The sequence below is a fragment of the Rutilus rutilus genome (assembly GCF_951802725.1).
Source record: "Rutilus rutilus genome assembly, chromosome: 17".
NCBI classification, from domain to species: domain Eukaryota; kingdom Metazoa; phylum Chordata; class Actinopteri; order Cypriniformes; family Leuciscidae; genus Rutilus; species Rutilus rutilus.
Window position 1 is genome coordinate 6,076,584 of NC_140230.1, and position 18,597 is coordinate 6,095,180.

At 37.3% G+C, this 18,597-nt stretch overlaps 2 protein-coding genes across 4 annotated transcripts in view; one reads left to right on the top strand and one right to left on the bottom strand.

Moving 5' to 3' along the window:
* The window catches only part of rpa2 (replication protein A2), a 35,168-nt gene extending 19,096 nt beyond the window's left edge, over nucleotides 1-16,072 (bottom strand). The window contains exons 1-4 of the mRNA XM_084385849.1: nucleotides 15,927-16,072; nucleotides 15,613-15,704; nucleotides 14,668-14,769; nucleotides 2,741-2,854 (exon numbers count right to left, since the gene is read on the bottom strand). Of these exons, the coding sequence (XP_084241975.1) occupies nucleotides 2,741-2,854; nucleotides 14,668-14,769; nucleotides 15,613-15,704; nucleotides 15,927-15,939 (321 nt within the window). The 5' untranslated portion in view covers nucleotides 15,940-16,072. The remainder of the gene's footprint in view (nucleotides 1-2,740; nucleotides 2,855-14,667; nucleotides 14,770-15,612; nucleotides 15,705-15,926) is intronic.
* Nucleotides 16,073-16,303: 231 nt separating this feature from the next.
* ube3d (ubiquitin protein ligase E3D) overlaps nucleotides 16,304-18,597 on the top strand; it is a 38,790-nt gene continuing 36,496 nt past the window's right edge. For 2 of the 3 annotated variants that reach the window (XM_084385845.1, XM_084385847.1), the window contains exon 1: nucleotides 16,313-16,465. In XM_084385845.1, coding sequence (XP_084241971.1) covers nucleotides 16,389-16,465 — 77 coding nt within the window. In that variant the 5' untranslated portion in view covers nucleotides 16,313-16,388. Of the gene's footprint in view, nucleotides 16,466-18,597 lie in introns of all 3 variants that reach the window. The other variant, XM_084385846.1, reaches the window with a different exon arrangement.

An 18,597-nucleotide genomic window follows, 5' to 3' on the forward strand; every position in this document is an offset into this window, starting at 1 on the left:
CAGCTAACAGAGAGTGCAATACAAATGGTGGAAACATTCTTGGTCAAATGTCTCAAACCATCAACGGACATGGAGACATTTGACGACCTGCGCATTTCTGCGTTTGATAGTGATGCCCTTAAGATGGACTTTGAGAGGACCGCTTGCACCTCAACTAATGCAAGAAAACACATACAAAGAGCCTATTATCAACAGCAGCTTCGGGTCCAAGTACCATTTACAGATGCCAACTCGATCTTAAATGCAGATGCTTATGGTTTTGTAAGAAAGGGCAGTTTATTAGTCCCTGAGATTGTAATCTCAAAACCTGGAGGTTTGCCAGATCCCTGCTCGTGTGGCAAGTGTGCACACAAGAATGGGTGTCCCTGTCGGGTAGCTGGTATCCGTTGTTGCAAGTACTGCAAATGCAAGGGAGGAAATAGTTGTAAAAATCCTATCACTGAATGAGCTCTCATCATCATTTCAAAAATGAGAGTTTTACATTGCAACACAGGGAATAAACCTGTTGTTTTGTATTTCTCACTTTAAGTTAACGTTACAATGATAATAGCAAGGTTGGATATGAAATGTCTGTATATTAATCAAATGCTTGTTTTCTTTCTTTTAAAAAAGTCCTTTGTGTACAATTGTATTTATAATTCTCCATTCAATACAGCACAAAACGGGACATCCCCCCCCCCACACACACACGACATCCACACTGAACATCTACAGAAACACAATTAAAAATATCTAACCAGAATTCTTACGCTTACACTACATGGTCATTGTGAACATTGTGATAACCTCAGAAAATCTGTAGCTTCAAGAGTTTATATGTACGCATATGTAATGAGATATTGCCTAATTTGCATATTTAATTTAATTTTTAAGACAAAGTGTAATACAAAAAGTATTTCTCTTGGCACCGGGGATGGCGGTGCCACCGGCTTGGGCCCGTAATCGCTGCTCGCAGCTATATTTATATATATATATATATATATATATATATATATATATATATATATATATATATATATACATACATACACACACACACACACACACACACACACACACATACATATATATATATATATATATATATATATATATATATATATATATATATATATATATATATATATATATGTGTGTGTATATAAATATCTATCTATCTATCTATATATATATATATATATATATATATATATACACACACACATATGAAGACTAAACTGGTAGAAATGTATGAGGATATCTATAAAGGGAAGAAAAAGTCCCATTCACCTGTAGTGTGATAATAGTGTCACAGGTTGTGGTCATTTTCAGGACTTTCGTCCCGGGTAGAGGTTTTGGCACACATCCCACGTTGTTCAATGGGGTCATATTAGTCTATAATAGTTGAGATATTCTCCGCTAAATTAACTGCATACAAATCTTATCCAGGACCTAGACTATATAACATTTTATTCCAAAAAACATCAACAAATCATTTTTTTAAGGCTATTGACAGTATATTCTGATTTACAGGATAACAAAAGTAGATATCCATAAATCCCTCTGTAAATTTTTCCCATCTAATATGTGAACACAATGAAAAAAATATTTTTAACCTGGCTTTATCCAATACTCAGATTTCGTTGTTTTTTTTAATATATATATGCGAATTAGCGCATATTTAATTAGATAGCCTAATTTGCATATTTAAACATTAAACTACAGAAAACTTGTAATACATTTTTTTCTCACCTTAATGTAGGTAATCAACTGGGAAAGTTTCATAGTGATATCTGCTAGTTAAAATTTTTACCCTATTCACCTGTAGTGTCTCGCCTTAAAGGGTCATGAAACACACACAACAATTATGAGATGTTAACAGATATGTACAGGTTGTACATCACTGAAAATGATGATAGCACTCATCATGCTTATTATTAAGGGGAAAGTGGTTACTTTATTTTTTCACAGCCATTTCATTCTTCCGGTTTAAAAAGGGACGTTAAACCACGAAAGTCACGAAAAATGATAGGTATATGCGTTAATTTAGAGTGGTGATTTGCTACATTTCTAGTTTCTGAGCTTTTCTCTGCATTATTTGTAAGAATGAACTCTCTTAACTCAATCACTGTGCTGTATTATGAAAGAGATCACATTACAGCGAAGAAATTCAAACGACATGTTTTTTTCCTCTACCTGTTCAGCTTTGTGGTGTTTTCCTTCAGGCGTATGCGTTGTGAGTGTGTGTTTCATCAGTATAATAACAGAAAAGTGTTCTTTGCATGTCCTCTACGATGCGGTCAGTGCCGGATTTGACTACCAATATGGAAAATATGACTATCGATATTAGAACATATTTAATATGTAACACACACGTCAAGAGAGCGGTTTATGCAAAGAAAACTGCAATGTTTAACAACACTCACAGCACAGATCATAGTTCACATGTGTCAAAGCAAGAATGTTTCAAGTTATTAAGGACATATTTCATATACTCTTGAGCTTTAGACATGAACCAGCACCATTTCTGGATGCACAACTCATCATGTCTTCTTCTCTTGAGTCTTTATCAAATCTGAGGTATGAACAACCAATGCTAAAACAGGGGGTTTCATGACACTTTAAAAATAATTTTATAAAGAATTTGTAACTCATATAAAAAGCTATAAAAACTTCCATGACTTTATTTACTAATTTCTGTGGCCTGGAAATCACATATGATTACAACAGGATCAACGCTGGAAGGCATCTGAACAGGTACCTCTGTGTCGATCCACTGCTTGACGTCCATGGGAGCCGCAGTCATGTCGTCCACCTTATACTGGATGTTGATCGTGGATTTATCAGTGCTTCTGATAACACCAACAATAGTTACCTAGAAAGTGTCAGACAAAACATCCATCAAAACATATTGATGGATGAATGAGTGTATTAGCATGTTGCAACTATTTCCGTGCTTTACCATTACGGGCCCAGGGGTTTATGATAATGTTCAACACACTTACACACAGAGAGATATCCAATCTTGTATATGACTTCTCACATTTATAACTTCTCTAAGTTAGTGTATTCTCTCTTTTGCAAATGTAGTGTGTTTAGTTCCTGATAATAAAATCTATTCATGCCTCTAGTCTGCAGCAGTGCAGTATTGGTCTTCTCATCTGTTATCACATCTGAGGCGTTTAAAGACTCCATTTGTCCATTATTTATTTCTAAAGAAACACGAAAATGTATAAAAGGCTCCAGTACCTTGTATCTTACGTTATGGCCCCGTAGAAGCAGTTTTTGTAAAAATAGGCTAACGATTGCGTCATAACCACGCGACTCTCTGTCGCACAGTAGAGAGATTACCGTATAGACAGGAAGAGAAGCTTGCGCGCAATCGGGGGGACGTGGAGGCATAAAGTCCGATAAAATCAAGGGAGAAGCCCATAGAGAGTCATAAAGCTGCTCCTGCTCCTAGCTCATGGACACCTCCTACTCACGCTCTCCGTCTCTGCAAGTTTCGGAAGGGAATGATTCAGATTTCTCTTGGCTACTAGAAGACAGACGGGTTGCTCACGTCACATATACGTCGTCAAGCTCAGTTTGAGTCTGCGCAGTACGCTCAGCCATCAGGAAGTGAGAGCTTCTAATTGACTTCACTTTTCTCCGTTGAATCCAATGGGGTCGCTGTGTCCATTTCTTATACTGTCTATGCGCATGATGGCTGAGCGTGAAATCTGAACGACACCTATGGCGGAAAATCAATGACAAAATTAATGGAGCGCACAAATGATGCTGGCAAATGACTTTCGCGAGAGGATAACAGATCTACACGCGAGGAAACGGGAAGTCGCGAGCTCATTCAAACCCTGCGCGCACACATGACATCTCCTCTGCACGCAATACAAGCCCTCGCGCGCGCGCATGATCATTCCCCACGCTCTCGCGCTTGATCTCCTCTCGCCTGCTGCTTTTGCTCACTCAAACACTTTTATTTTTGGCAGTCGAGGGGCGGGACTTACTGTTTTAATAACCTCAAATGTCATTGTACGCCTGTCCTTGACTTCAGACATGAGACATCACTTAATTTGTTTTATTTATTTATATTAAAGTGTAATGTGATTTAATGCATTGTGAATATAGCATAGATTCTTACCAGATACTTCATTAACACGAAGTCTTACTAGTGATTGCATTGTGTTGTTAAGAGATATTTACAGATTGAAATGACGCATTTCCATGGTTATTAGCATTGTAAATATACCAAAATTCGTATACAGTTTTACGCAATATAAATGGTTCATTATATTTTCTGTTAAATGAAAAAGGGGCTCTGGCTTCTCAAGTTAAGATACAGTACACAGCATTATTTATAGCTTACAAATGCCTTTTCAGAATTTGCTACAGAATACAGAGGAACAAAATTAAACCCAGCAAATTATTAAACCCAGCAAAGTAGATATTACAACATTATATAGTGATATTAATCATCTAACTTTTAGTAAGCGAATAACCTAATAAGAGAAAGTATGAGGCAAGTACAGTACACAGCATGAATGATTACACCCCATCTGAACATAAAACACCTAAAATAACACAAAAAAAAAATGCATTCATGCTGCCAGAACACCTTTTACATTTAATAGAAAATATAATGAACCACTCAAAATTTACATAATAGTAATACACAGGATGTTAACAAAAAGCTTACACAAAAACTCTTGCTTATTGATATAAACAAGTTGTGTTGTCACGATACCAAAATTATTGTTTCGATACCGATACCAAGTCAAGAATTGCGATCTCGATACTTTTTCGATACTTTTCCTGAAAAGGGAGAAACACTCAAATATCATTGCTGTGCTTTATTTTAAAACCGGGACAACATTCTAATCATATAACACACTAATAAATGAACATATGAACAGCAGATATATTAAACATTCATCATCAAGTTAAAAAAAGAATAAATTTAGCAGCATTATCTCAGTTATCATAAGAAACATAAGAGTTACCGGTAATAACTTTTCTGACCTTTGAATAAAAATATGAACAGCGATTATTATATTAACCAATGTTTAATATTGGTAACATATGATAAGCCTCATTGGTGATATATTTGACATATGGGGAGAGAGTTGTGGAAGGCCTACCGTATTTTCCGCACTATAAGGCGCACCGGATTATAAGGCGCACCTTCAATGAATGGCCTATTTTAGAACTGTTTTCATATATAGGGCGCACCGGATTATAAGGCGCATATAGAATAGAAGATACTGCAGTCAAATGTTTGACTGGGTTTGCGTTATGCAGTGGTCACCAACCTTTTCAAGCCTAAGATCACATCCAAAGTCCAAATGTATACCAAGATACCTTGTTTATACTCGACGCGTCCGCATGAGCGCGAAGTTAATAAAAAAAAAAATAATATCCGTCTGCTCAGGCAGATTCGGCTTAACAGCGCGCGCGCCTCTGAATCCGAAGATGCATGACTTTGAGCCGAATCTGCCCGAGCAGACGGATATTAGTAGTACATCTCATCACACCGGCACCCAGTTTGCGCGTCTAAATCAGTTGTATGGTCTGGTGTTCAGTCTAAAACAAAACAGTTGCGTCAAGTATAAATGCCTCGTCTGTTTGGGGAGTTGCGCGCGCAGTCAGCGGAGGCTCGCGCTCCGGTGTCAGGCGAAAGTATAAACAAGGTTTAAGTCAGCGGTTGTTTAACAGACGTTAACATAAGGCGCCAGATCCATATATAAGGCGCTCCGGATTATAAGGCGCACTGTCGTTTTTTGAAAAAAATAAAGGCTTTTAAGTGCGCCTTATAGTGCGGAAAATACGGGTATATGTTTAAACATAAATATATAGCAGCAAAGACAACGTCGGCAGTGTTGACGGCAAAATAGGCTACAGAATATTTCGTTCTGTATTGAGAGGTGCAGTATTTGAAAATCGATAATATTTTTTTTTAAATTACATTTATATCTGCATTTATGTCAAAACCTAGAGACTTTCAAACATCAAAATGTCATTTATTAAAGGGGACATATCATGCTAAATCCACTTTTTTTAGCCCTTAAATGCATTTTGTTGTATATTTGGAGTGTTTAGAAGTACAGAAAAGTTGAAATTATTCTCTTCAGGTGCTTCGTTGATATCTTTATATTCTGTTTTGGTCATATTTTTCAACCTGTTCCGATTTTTCTGTTATCTATGACGTTTTTTTAACTATTACGTCACAGTATTTGCAGCGGAACTGCCAAATAAGGACTTTGACTTCCAGCCCAACACTTCGAGCAATCCGCCATTTTTATTTCTCGCTGCAATTTTGTAGTCCAAGCCGCTAAAGGATGCAGAAGTTACGAGAGGGTAAGTTAAAATGTTCGGTTGTTGGATGTAGTAACCCACACGCTTCATTACACAGTCTAATGTAGATGAACTGCCGCGCTTGTGACAGGGCGCATGTTTAACTGAAAGAACAAGCAGAGAGAGAGACCCGGTCGCGCGCGCGCTCACTCTCTTCGGAGCCAGGCGAAAGTGTAAACAAGACTTCACCGTCTCCAAACTAGACGCTGTCTTGCTCTCTCTCCCTCGCACATATTAATCAAAATAAATCGACACGGTGGTAAAAGGTCGGAAGACCAAAGTTTCATGTGTAAATACAGTAACACACCAGTGCGATACATCCATATGAATACGTTGTTCTACAGGTTCGTCGTCTTCATTTTCATCTCGCTCCGGCTCGAACATGTAAGGCTGGCTGGACAAGTCTTCCGTTGTTGACATTTTGTTAATAACGTGTGAATAAAAAGTTTCTGTGCCGCTAGATAATCGTATCTCTGCTATCAAACTACAAAAATGGCCGAATGGGGTGGAGTTGAACCTCTGCAACCTGGAGAGGGGGCAGGTTATGAAGTGTCTCAATTGTATTTAAAGAGACCGCACCAAAACGAGTTGCTCTCAGACGCACATCAGAAAAGGGGTAGAAAAGGGGCCTGTGGAGCTATAATAATGAAGAATTCAGACCCAAGCATTGCAGTTCCGCTTTATATAGACTACAAATGTATGATTTATATGTAAAAAGGAACAATTTAAAAGCATGATATGTCTCCTTTAAAATGCATTCGTGTCAAAATGACAGAAACATCTTTTCCTATTCTATTTTGCCTGGAAACGCTTCCAACACGCTTGCGTGTCGCGTGAAAAATAGGCGTCGGTTCTATTCTAGCATGCACGCGTTTTCCACGCGCGTCACGCAGGCAGTGTGCTAGCTCTTAACATGGGAGCTGAAATAAAAACGGACACGCCACGCAGCTGAGACGCTCACGCCACGCAGGCAGTGTGTCGCCGAACTTACAAATCTGGAACGCGGTCATTCTTAGAAGTATCGATACTAATAAATTTAGGTATCGCAACGTTTTTAATTTCCAAGAATCGCGATACTTTTGAAGTATCGGTGCACCGTGCAACACTATAAACAATAGGGGTGGGAAAAAAAATCGATTCTTAGATGAATCGCGATTCGGGACGTGGACGATTCTGAATCGATTCACAAATGTCAAAAATCGATTTTCAAAAAAAAAAAAAAAAAAAAAAAAAATTAATAACGTAACATTGAAGGAACGCAAAAGGCGGAACTCTGAAGCGGACGTGCAGTGCGCGGACAGTCTGTGGCGTGCACATAACAGAGACGCGCACATAACAGACGCATGATGGCTGAGCGCCAAATCCGAACGGCACCAGAGAATGTCTTCGTTAAAAGCTAACGTATGGAACATTGGCAATTTCATTGTGATCTATTTAGTATTTTTTTGTATGAGAGCTAATTTCTGTATTGTTTAGTTTTCACATCAATATGCTGTGTAAACCGATCTGATCTGTATGCAATATGTGCAATGCCAGTCACAAAAAGTTACATTTTGACTGTAAGTTACTCTCTGCAGATTCACTTTCTGCTATTTTTGATTGTGGTATATACAGCAAACATTTCAAGTCATAACTCTTTATTATTTAGTTGTGTATAAGTCAAGAGCGACTTTGTATGTTAGCCTACTAATTATTCAGAATATGCATAAGTCCACAAGCATTATATGATAGCTTCTGGTACATAATTCTATATTTTTGAACGAAAACTGTTCGTGAATTTGCTACAGCAAAATGTTTGTTTTTTTTTGTCTGAAGGATTATATTGCTCATTGGAAATTACAAGAGGATGTTGGTTAGAAGTCTATTATTAAATGCTAGAGATTCAGAATATGCTGAAGTTTGTATTAATTTACTACAAGTTTGCTGCTAGTACAGGCACACATTTATTTTCCTGTTGGTTCTCAGCAATGTTGGGACATATGCTGGCAAATGTAACCTTACAGTTGACTTGCCAAATCACTTCCATTTGTTTTATTAATACAATTAATATAGGAAGTATTGGAAGTAAGTTCGTTATGGGTCATCATAAATACTTTGCTTTAAAAGTACCAAGTAAAAATATTTTTTCAATGTTTTTGATAAAAGGCACTTCCCTGAGAATTTAACTTAATAAATGTGAAAAAGACACTTTAATGTCTCCGTTTGTCATTCTGTATTGCAAAGCAGATGAGAGTAGATCATGATCAGAAACCTGATTAGAAATCATTATGAATAAAATCGAATTGTTTTGAATCGAAAATCTTTTTGAATCGAAAATCGATTTTGAATCGAATCGTGGCCTCAAGAATCGGAATCGAATCGAATCGTGAGATGGTAAAAGATTCCCACCCCTAATAAACAAGTAATGTATCTTTCATCCAAAGCCCCTGTTATATTTACAACTATTTAATGGACACTTTTTACACTTCTGAGGTTCTCAGATCCAATATAATTTTGGTTGGGTAAACGTTAATAGTGGTGAATGTGAGTATATTGGTAATGTAGTGGTGAACTACAGCAAATATGACTTTGCATTCCCATTTTTCTCCAATTTCTTTTAGATAATTTAATGCCAATAACACAAATCATAGTGTTATAAATATAAAATGTAAAATTGGTAGATTTACAATGCTAATAACCATGGAAATGTGTCATTACAGTCTGTAAATATCTCTAAACACCACAATGCAAGCACTAGTATGACTTTCTGTTTATAAAGTATCTGGAAAGAATCTATTCTATATTACCAATGCATTAAATCACATTACACATTAATATAAATAAATAAAAACAAATATCATGTCTGAAGTCAAGTGAATTACGGGTCATCGTAATAATATCAAGTATCAAGTTCTCTTTCGGGGTAGAACGAACAACACACGTATGCCAAAATGAATGCGCTGCCTGTGAATGTCCTGACTGTGACACACAGAAAGACTCACGCTAATATAATATAACCACGCATAAACATTATTCTCTCAAAAATACAAACATCTACATACACGTTGCTCGCATATTATGGTAGCCCTGTTTGTGCTATATAGAGTGAATTTACACCTTTGCCATTATCATGTTTATAAATAACTGAAAAAAACACAAATGTCAGAGCATGTCAGAACATCTCAAGGACCCCAAAAACAGCTTGGTCCCCAGAGGGTTAAATAATTTTTTTTACATTTTTTAAAAAAGTGTTAAATACCATCTCATGTTGGCAGCATATTTCTTTTAAACATTTATGCAAAAATACTTGTCAATAAAATTATACAGATTAAACCTTAAATAAAAAAACAGTTGTGTTTGTTCTTATCTTTTCTGGTCTGATAAAAGCATCAATGCTTCATCTGGTCTCTCTCTCTTTCTCACACACACACACACACACACACACACTGCAGCATTGTGGTATTTTAAGGGTAGTTGTTTAGAGAAGTGGTTCTCTGATACTTGTATGTAGATCGCCCTCAGGAGGTGCAAAGAACAACAACATACAGTCAATTCACATTTTTAAAGACTTAAAGGCACACTGTGTAGAAATTGTGTTTTTGTCAAACAGCGACCCCTAGAGTCGCTGTGGAATACTTGCACTGTCGTAAATGCTGTCTTTACTGTTAATGATGATGATTGTGTGTTAAGCGTCTGCGACTTACTTTCACTTTGATTTGCGATAGTTTGCACGTTGGCTTGATGAATAGATGCTCAGCTTCTCATCTGCGGTGATGCGTGTTCCAGTAGCGTCATCATATCTGGCTATTACATTACATAGCCTATAACACGCTTTCACACGTTTATTTTTTAATTTTTTTTAGCATTTTTGGGAGGAGTACAATTTACATATGTGGTTTCAACAACCAGATGCATTTACACTTGTCCAGTTTCGTCTGGAATGCGTCTCAGATCTCCTCCTGAAGTGGTTTGAGCGATCGGATTCAAATCCGTCTCGAATGCGTTTCGGAGGGCATTTACACCTGGTCTTTTCACAATCGGATAGCTATCCGATCTGAGAAAACGCATGAAGTGGCCAGGTGTAAACAGCCCCCATGACAAAAACATACGCACGAAAGCCGAAAACAAACGCTGGTTGGCCTCTCACGTCCAGATTTGAGGAAGTGGTGGGGGAAGTGACGTATGCCGTAAAGCAGTCGAATTTTGTAGTTCTTCTTGTGCTCGGGTTACTACCCGAACCCCGAAGTTACATAGTGCCAGTAAAAGCGATACAGACCCCGTCAGGCTATGGCAGACGTGTCATTCAACCTATTGTAAGTCGATGTACCATCACAAGGGTCCTGGAAATATATTACGAAGGTTGAAAAGTTACACGGTGTGCCTTTAAAGATGTGTTTTATGGGCATAACCGGCCTAAACTAGTGCTTTGCCTTGATGCTTATTGGCTCACTGACATTGACGAGATTAACCCCTTAGGTATCGATATTTGCTTTACCAATTTGCTTTACTGTCGATTAATCGTGCAGCCCGAGTCAATTCTGTAACGGGCGACTCTGAAGAAAGTGAAAATAACCTTAGAGGACTACCTATTATTACTGTAAGATTTATTAATAACCTTGTTTCTATGTTGACTGTACATTATAATGGACTATTTTTCTAAACAGAAGCTATACAATAATACACAGAAAAACCTTTACAATAATTAAAGCTTAATTTAATATTTCACGTCCATATTTTTATTTATACGAGTAACCGTGTAATAAGCAGGATGATGTACAAAAAGCCTGACAGAATAATCTGGACTCCAATATGGAGCATTTGGAGCATTGGAGCATTTCCTTTATTAAGTTTGTTTGAGTTGAAATGAAAAATGTTAAAACCAGGTGTAAACGAGGCCTTCAGCACACTCTGAGTGTCGACCGACTTCGTTTTTTCTGTGTGTTCAGCTGTGTTTTTCGTTGGCTCTAGTCGGATGCTCTCTGTTTTTTCTTGGCATATTCAACATGTGGAATCGGCAACGGGGCGTCGGTGAGAGAGAACTCCGATTGGCTGTTCAGTTTAGCAAACGAGTCAGGGAACGAGAACACAAGCTAAAGTGATGAAAGCGAGCAAAGATTTCTGGATTTTTTATTTTAGATTATGTCTCTCACAGTGGACATGCACCTACGATGACAATTTCAGACCCCTCCATGATTTCTAAGTGGGAGAACTTGCAAAATAGCAGGGTGTTTAAATACTTATTTTCCTCACTGTATATGCAGTTCTAGTTTAGTTGGTATGGTTAGTATTGGTCTGTATTACTAGTTTGGTTAGTATGGTTTGTATTACTAGTATGGTTTGTATATATGCAGTCCTAGTTTGGTTAGTATGGTTTGTATTACTAGTATGGTTTGTATATATGCAGTCCTAGTTTGGTTAGTATTGGTTTGTATGGTTTGTATTACTAGTATGGTTTGTATATATGCAGTCCTAGTTTGGTTAGTATGGTTTGTATATATGCAGTCCTAGTTTGGTTAGTATGGTTTGTATTACTAGTATGGTTTGTATATATGCAGTCCTAGTTTGGTTAGTATTGGTTAGTATGGTTTGTATTACTAGTATGGTTTGTATATTTGCAGTCCTAGTTTGGTTAGTATTGGTTAGTATGGTTTGTATTACTAGTATGGTTTGTATATATGCAGTCCTAGTTTGGTTAGTATGGTTTGTATTACTAGTATGGTTTGTATATATGCAGTCCTAGTTTGGTTAGTATTGGTTAGTATGGTTTGTATATATGCAGTCCTAGTTTGGTTAGTATGGTTTGTATTACTAGTATGGTTTGTATATATGCAGTCCTAGTTTGGTTAGTATGGTTTGTATTACAAGTATGGTTTGTATATATGCAGTCCTAGTTTGGTTTGTATTACTAGTATGGTTTGTATATATGCAGCCCTAGTTTGGTTAGTATGGTTTGTATTACAAGTATGGTTTGTATATATGCAGTCCTAGTTTGGTTAGTATGGTTTGTATTACTAGTATGGTTTGTATATATGCAGTCCTAGTTTGGTTAGTATGGTTTGTATTACTAGTATGGTTTGTATATATGCAGTCCTAGTTTGGTTAGTATGGCTTGTATTACTAGTATGGTTTGTATATATGCAGTCCTAGTTTGGTTAGTATTGGTTAGTATGGTTTGTATTACTAGTATGGTTTGTATATATGCAGTCCTAGTATGGGTAGTATGGTTTGTATTACTAGTATGGTTTGTATATATGCAGCCCTAGTATGGTTAGTATGGTTTGTATTACTAGTATGGTTTGTATATATGCAGTCCTAGTTTGGTTAGTATGGCTTGTATTACTAGTATGGTTTGTATATATGCAGCCCTAGTTTGGTTAGTATGGTTTGTATTACTAGTATGGTTTGTATATATGCAGTCCTAGTTTGGTTAGTATGGCTTGTATTACTAGTATGGTTTGTATATATGCAGTCCTAGTTTGGTTAGTATGGTTTGTATTACTAGTATGGTTTGTATATATGCAGTCCTAGTTTGGTTAGTATGGTTTGTATTACTAGTATGGTTTGTATATATGCAGTCCTAGTTTGGTTAGTATGGTTTGTATTACTAGTATGGTTTGTATATATGCAGTCCTAGTTTGGTTAGTATGGCTTGTATTACTAGTATGGTTTGTATATATGCAGTCCTAGTTTGGTTAGTATTGGTTAGTATGGTTTGTATTACTAGTATGGTTTGTATATATGCAGTCCTAGTATGGTTAGTATGGTTTGTATTACTAGTATGGTTTGTATATATGCAGCCCTAGTATGGTTAGTATGGTTTGTATTACTAGTATGGTTTGTATATATGCAGTCCTAGTTTGGTTAGTATGGCTTGTATTACTAGTATGGTTTGTATATATGCAGCCCTAGTTTGGTTAGTATGGTTTGTATTACTAGTATGGTTTGTATATATGCAGTCCTAGTTTGGTTAGTATGGCTTGTATTACTAGTATGGTTTGTATATATGCAGTCCTAGTTTGGTTAGTATGGCTTGTATTACTAGTATGGTTTGTATATATGCAGTATGTATGCTTCATCTTTCGTTTTAAATTTTTAAATTTGATCAATAAATTAAATTAGAATAGCCTAATAAGATAATATAGGGCTGTTGTTAACCTAGGTAGGGCTGATCAAATTAAATCATTTACTCTGAAATTTTACAACTGCATTAAATAATGTTATGAGATTGTTTTAAATATTTTTGAATATACAAATATGAAACGTTGGAAAGAATGATACTTTTAAACATGAAAGTAAACCACCAGTAGGAGGCGGCAGGCGACCGTCTTAATGAGCGAGTCATTGAGTCATTCATTCAAATGATTCGTTCAAACAACTGATTCATTCAAGAATGAGACAGATGTTCATGAATAGGTCATTGAATCTTTGACTCAGCAAATTCTTTCAAAACGTTCCATCATTCAGTAATGAAACACGGTTAAGTGTTGCTGTGAGATGTGTTACGGTTCTGCTGTGATCTTTGTTTGGAACTATTTTCGCGGCTGAAACAGAACAAAAACAGTCAATATTGTGTCTAAAATGTAAGTGACTTAATTTGAACTGTTTATTGAACTGGTGTATGAAAGCAATGTCACATTTTCAGTGATGTTATTCAGGAAAACTGCACTTGTCGTGTGAGGTTGCTAAACTACTGTATCATATGTTAAAAATATTAAAACACATTTTGAATTTTGGCACTGGCAGTATGTTGTTAACTGAGTTTAAATTTGTTTGGATTTCTCCTCGAGAGACTGCGCGAGCCTCAACAGCGCAACCTTGTTACCGTCAGTAATACATTTATTATCCACTATCGATCACAACTTACAATAAATATAATACAATCAGAATCATTCTCTCACTTTAGTGATTCCCTAGTTATATTTTGTTATTGACGTTTAATCAGTCTACTTGTCCGGTCGGGCAAGTAAAATTCTCTTTTACTTGTCCCTTCAAAAAATCCACTTGTCCCGGACAAGCGTTAATGTCGAGCCCTGTTATGGTTTATATTACTAGTATGGTTTGTATATATGCAGTCCTAGTTTCAGTATAGATGAAAATATCTGCTTCGAATATAGATTAATATATCTGCTTAGATAGACAGTGTCCTTTACACGCAGGCGCGCGTGTATGTGTGTGTGTGTGCAGGTGTGTGCTAGCTGACAGTCGGCTGTAGTTCTTCCAGTGTGTTCAAGCACAGATTTCCCCCCCCGACGCAGGCCGACAACAGTCTGCTTTCATCAGCAATAGTTCTTGGGCATCGCTTTGGTGTGCCCCTACTTTTAGACATTTTGTGAGCTTGTGTTCAGACATCAGACTCACCTGTGCGATCTCTACCTCTCCCACTTTAAAGACGTCCTCCGCCTGCACTGCAGACATCAGCTGAGAAACCGTGCAGGGAACGATCTGCTGCGCTCGGGATCTCTGCACAACACACATTTCATTTCATTCAAAATAGGAAAACGTACACATTAGTAAATTACTATAAATTATTTAACATTCTCATTCCACTGAGCAAAAGTGGTAGACGCTTCTGAGAAAGAGATGGTGTCATCAATATTTTTGGTCTATTTTCTCAAAAGATAAAACTGGAAATAATTAATACATCTGATAAAAGATAGGTTTGATCACTCTGAAAGCCTTTGATTTTGAAGTAAAGCAAATTCCACAATGCAAAAAATTTTTTTTTTCACATTACAGTAACGAGAATTGGGGATTTTAATGTGCTAAACTGTCATAAAATTAATGACTTTATTCCTAAATAGACATTTTTAGACTACATTTAATTTCTTATTTTACATTTTTTATATTAAAAATAAGAAATATATTTATATATACATCATATATTTTATCATTTACATTTATATATATATATATATATATATATATATATATATATATATATATATACACACACTTCACAATAATGTTCCATTTGTTAACTTCAGCTCACTACATTAGTTAACAAGAAATAACTACGAAAAGTACATCTAAATCAGTTATTAATCTTGGTTAAAGTTCATTTCAGCATTTACCATTATTAAAATCAAAGGTTGTATATTATGTTCCTATGATTTAATGTACCTGGGATAACATTAACTAAATATGAACAGTTGTATTTTCATTAATTAACGTTATTAAAGATTAATAAACATTGCAACACATATATTTCTCATTGTTAGTTAACCTTATTGTATATATATATAATGATAAAATATATGTACACATGATCCCACACACGTTATTGTCAGGTTGAGTCAGACTAACCCCTTTCTTGTCTCCTCCCTGAGAAGCGGCTGGCGATCCGAATCCTCCTGGAGACTGTGTGTATCCCACCATACTGGCCTCGCCATATTTACCTGCAGAAATATACATATATTCTGTTTCTATCAAGACTGATGCATGGGTGAAAACAACATCCTCACAGTGACCAACGCCAGTCTTTCGAGCAACAGACATGAAGTCCCTGACGACATGACTAACTTACATCACACTTCACTGTTTAACTGAGCTTTTGGACCTCAGATTAGCGGTTATCAAGCCAGATATTGTTACACACGAATCATTAATAAACCACATACCTTGGTTCCACATTTTACTCGCGAATGTTTTTCTTCCGAATACGAACTAGACCGACAAAACAACACTCGAAAATCTCCCGCCACCACTGATCGCACACTGTTTGACGTCACGTCTCTAAGTCCGCGCGCTGACAGTGCGCATGCGCACGTTTGCACGGCCGCGAAAGTCCTTCTTCCAGATCAAAGTATTCCAGATCTTTCTTTTTTTTTTTTTTTAAATAAGAGATGTTCTTCTGACACCTCTCTTTATTTTGAACAATTTAAGTATGCATTTAAAATATAAGTTGATCTGTTTGTGCCGTTTTAATTGTAATTTTCTAAGAGTCTCGAGGAAAACTGCTTACTGGGGACTTTTAATTTGAAGTTATTTATTTCCTGACGTCACGGGTGTGTCGCGGAGATATGTTGTCACGTTGTTTTTGTGTGCCGCGTGGGTTTCATCGGTTCTGTAAAAGAATATAAATGGAAGAGACTGCGAAACAAGACCTCGTCTTTCTTGAGCTCAGACGAAAGCTGCAAAGTGGCATTTTGTTCGTAAGGTAAAGTGTGCTTCTATTTGTCTGTATGGATGCGCGTTTACTGAACTGCAGTCAGTGATTCATCATTGGATCTGAGTGAAGGAGCCAGAAGCAGTCAAAACAGTCCGTGTGTGTGTGTGTGTGTGTGTGTGTGTGTGTGTGTGAGAGAGAGAGAGAGAGAGAGAGAGAGAGAGAGAGAGAGAGAGAGAGAGAATGTGTGTGTGTGTGTGTGTGTGTGTGTGTGTGTGTGTGTGTGTGTGTGTGTGAGAGAGAGAGAGAGAGAGAGAGAGAGAGAGAGAGAGAGAGAGAGAGAGAGAGTGTGAGTGTGTGTGTGTGTGTGAGAGAGAGTGTGAGTGAGTGAGAGTGTGTGTGTGTGTGTGTGTGTGTGTGTGTGTGTGTGTGTGTGAGAGAGAGAGAGTGGGTGTGAGAGAGAGAGTGGGTGTGAGAGAGAGTGAGTGTGTGTGTGTGTGAGAGAGAGAGAGAGAGAGAGTGAGAGTGAGTGTGGGTGTGAGAGAGAGTGGGTGTGAGAGAGAGAGTGGGTGTGTGTGTGTGAGAGAGAGAGAGAGAGAAAATTGTGTCAGAGAGAGAGAGAGTGTGTGAGAGAGAGAGAGTGGGTGTGAGAGAGAAAGTGGGTGTGTGTGAGAGAGAGAGAGTGGGGGTGTGTGTGTGAGAGAGAGAGAGAGAGAGAGAGAGAGAGAAAGTATGTGTGTGAGCGAGAGAGAGAGACTGAGTGTGTGTGTGAGAGAGAGAGAGAGAGAGAGAGAGTGTGAGAGAGAGAGAGTGAGTGAGAGAGAGAGAGAGTGTGAGTAGCATATCTTAACAAAATCAAATGTCTGGTTGTCATGAATGTCATCAGAATGTTCACCAGCGTTCATGAGCTCAAACCCTAAACCGTGCTGATACACCGCTGGTAATGGTAACACATCATGATAGGTAGCATATTGTCAGAACACCTGTTGTTCAGCAGTTTGAATACTTTCTCTCTTTAGTTTGTATATATTCAGAATGCAAGTTACGACGGATCACGTTATAACACAAGAGAATACTATAAATGTAATAAGAAGTTGTGTACAGTAAATATACAGTACACACAGAGAATGATTTCTGACAGGGCTAGTGTCACTAGCTTTACTCTCACACACTCTGTAGTTCAGTCACTTAACACTAGATGGCAGTATTGGTCACAGTAACTGAGGTGGACAACACCACAAGCTGGAGCGTGTGTGTGTGTGATGCTCTTAACAGACCAGAAAAGATAACAAACTCAACCCTTTTATTTTGTTACAATAAGTTTAATCACTAATTCACTATTCTGTGTCATTTCCTTTGACAAGTATTTTGAATATATTTAACACCTTTAAAATGTATTCAATTTGACATTACAGCCGATGATTTGAAGGGCAGGAATAAGAGCACACACACACACACACACACACACACACACACACACACACACACACACACACACACACACACTAAATGTAATTTTCTTTGATCAAACTGTTACGACCACAGACTGAAAATGACGGGCAGGCTTCTAGTTGCATGAGGAGATTCTGATGCAACAGTGCCGTGCATCCTCAGAACGACACGTTGTGTATCAAGTTTTGTTGAGTGTGGACTTTGCATTGAACAGATGTTGGTCAATTAGTCAAGATGGGCGACATCGTACATTTTTGTCATGAGGGTTTTCAGATGATCTGTGGAAAGTTTTGTGTCAATCGAACCAATGGCCTAGGAATTATTTTTTTTTTTTTCTTTTGTCAGGCCCTGGTTAAACTGTACAACCGGTGAATTCTTGTAGAGCTTGACTCGAGGATTGAGAGGAAAAGGTTATTTTAGATTTGGAAAGTCTCCAGTCCTATAGTGTCTAAATGTAAGAATCTGACATAAATACATCACTTAATAAGGTTAGGAAAAAGTGTGTCTCGCTATCATTCCAACTAAAACCTCCAGAAATGATATTTGGTTTAAATTCAGCAAGTAACTCGTCCTCAGTCCCACTCCAGTTTGTCTACAGACATGAATACACCTGAGCTGTGTGTCCTGCTGGCGAGAGGTGCTGCTGGTTAATGGTGGACTATAAAACAGGCAGAAATAAAATCTGTTGACTTACACTGACACCAGTCATGTCTAGAGATCAGAATACGAAA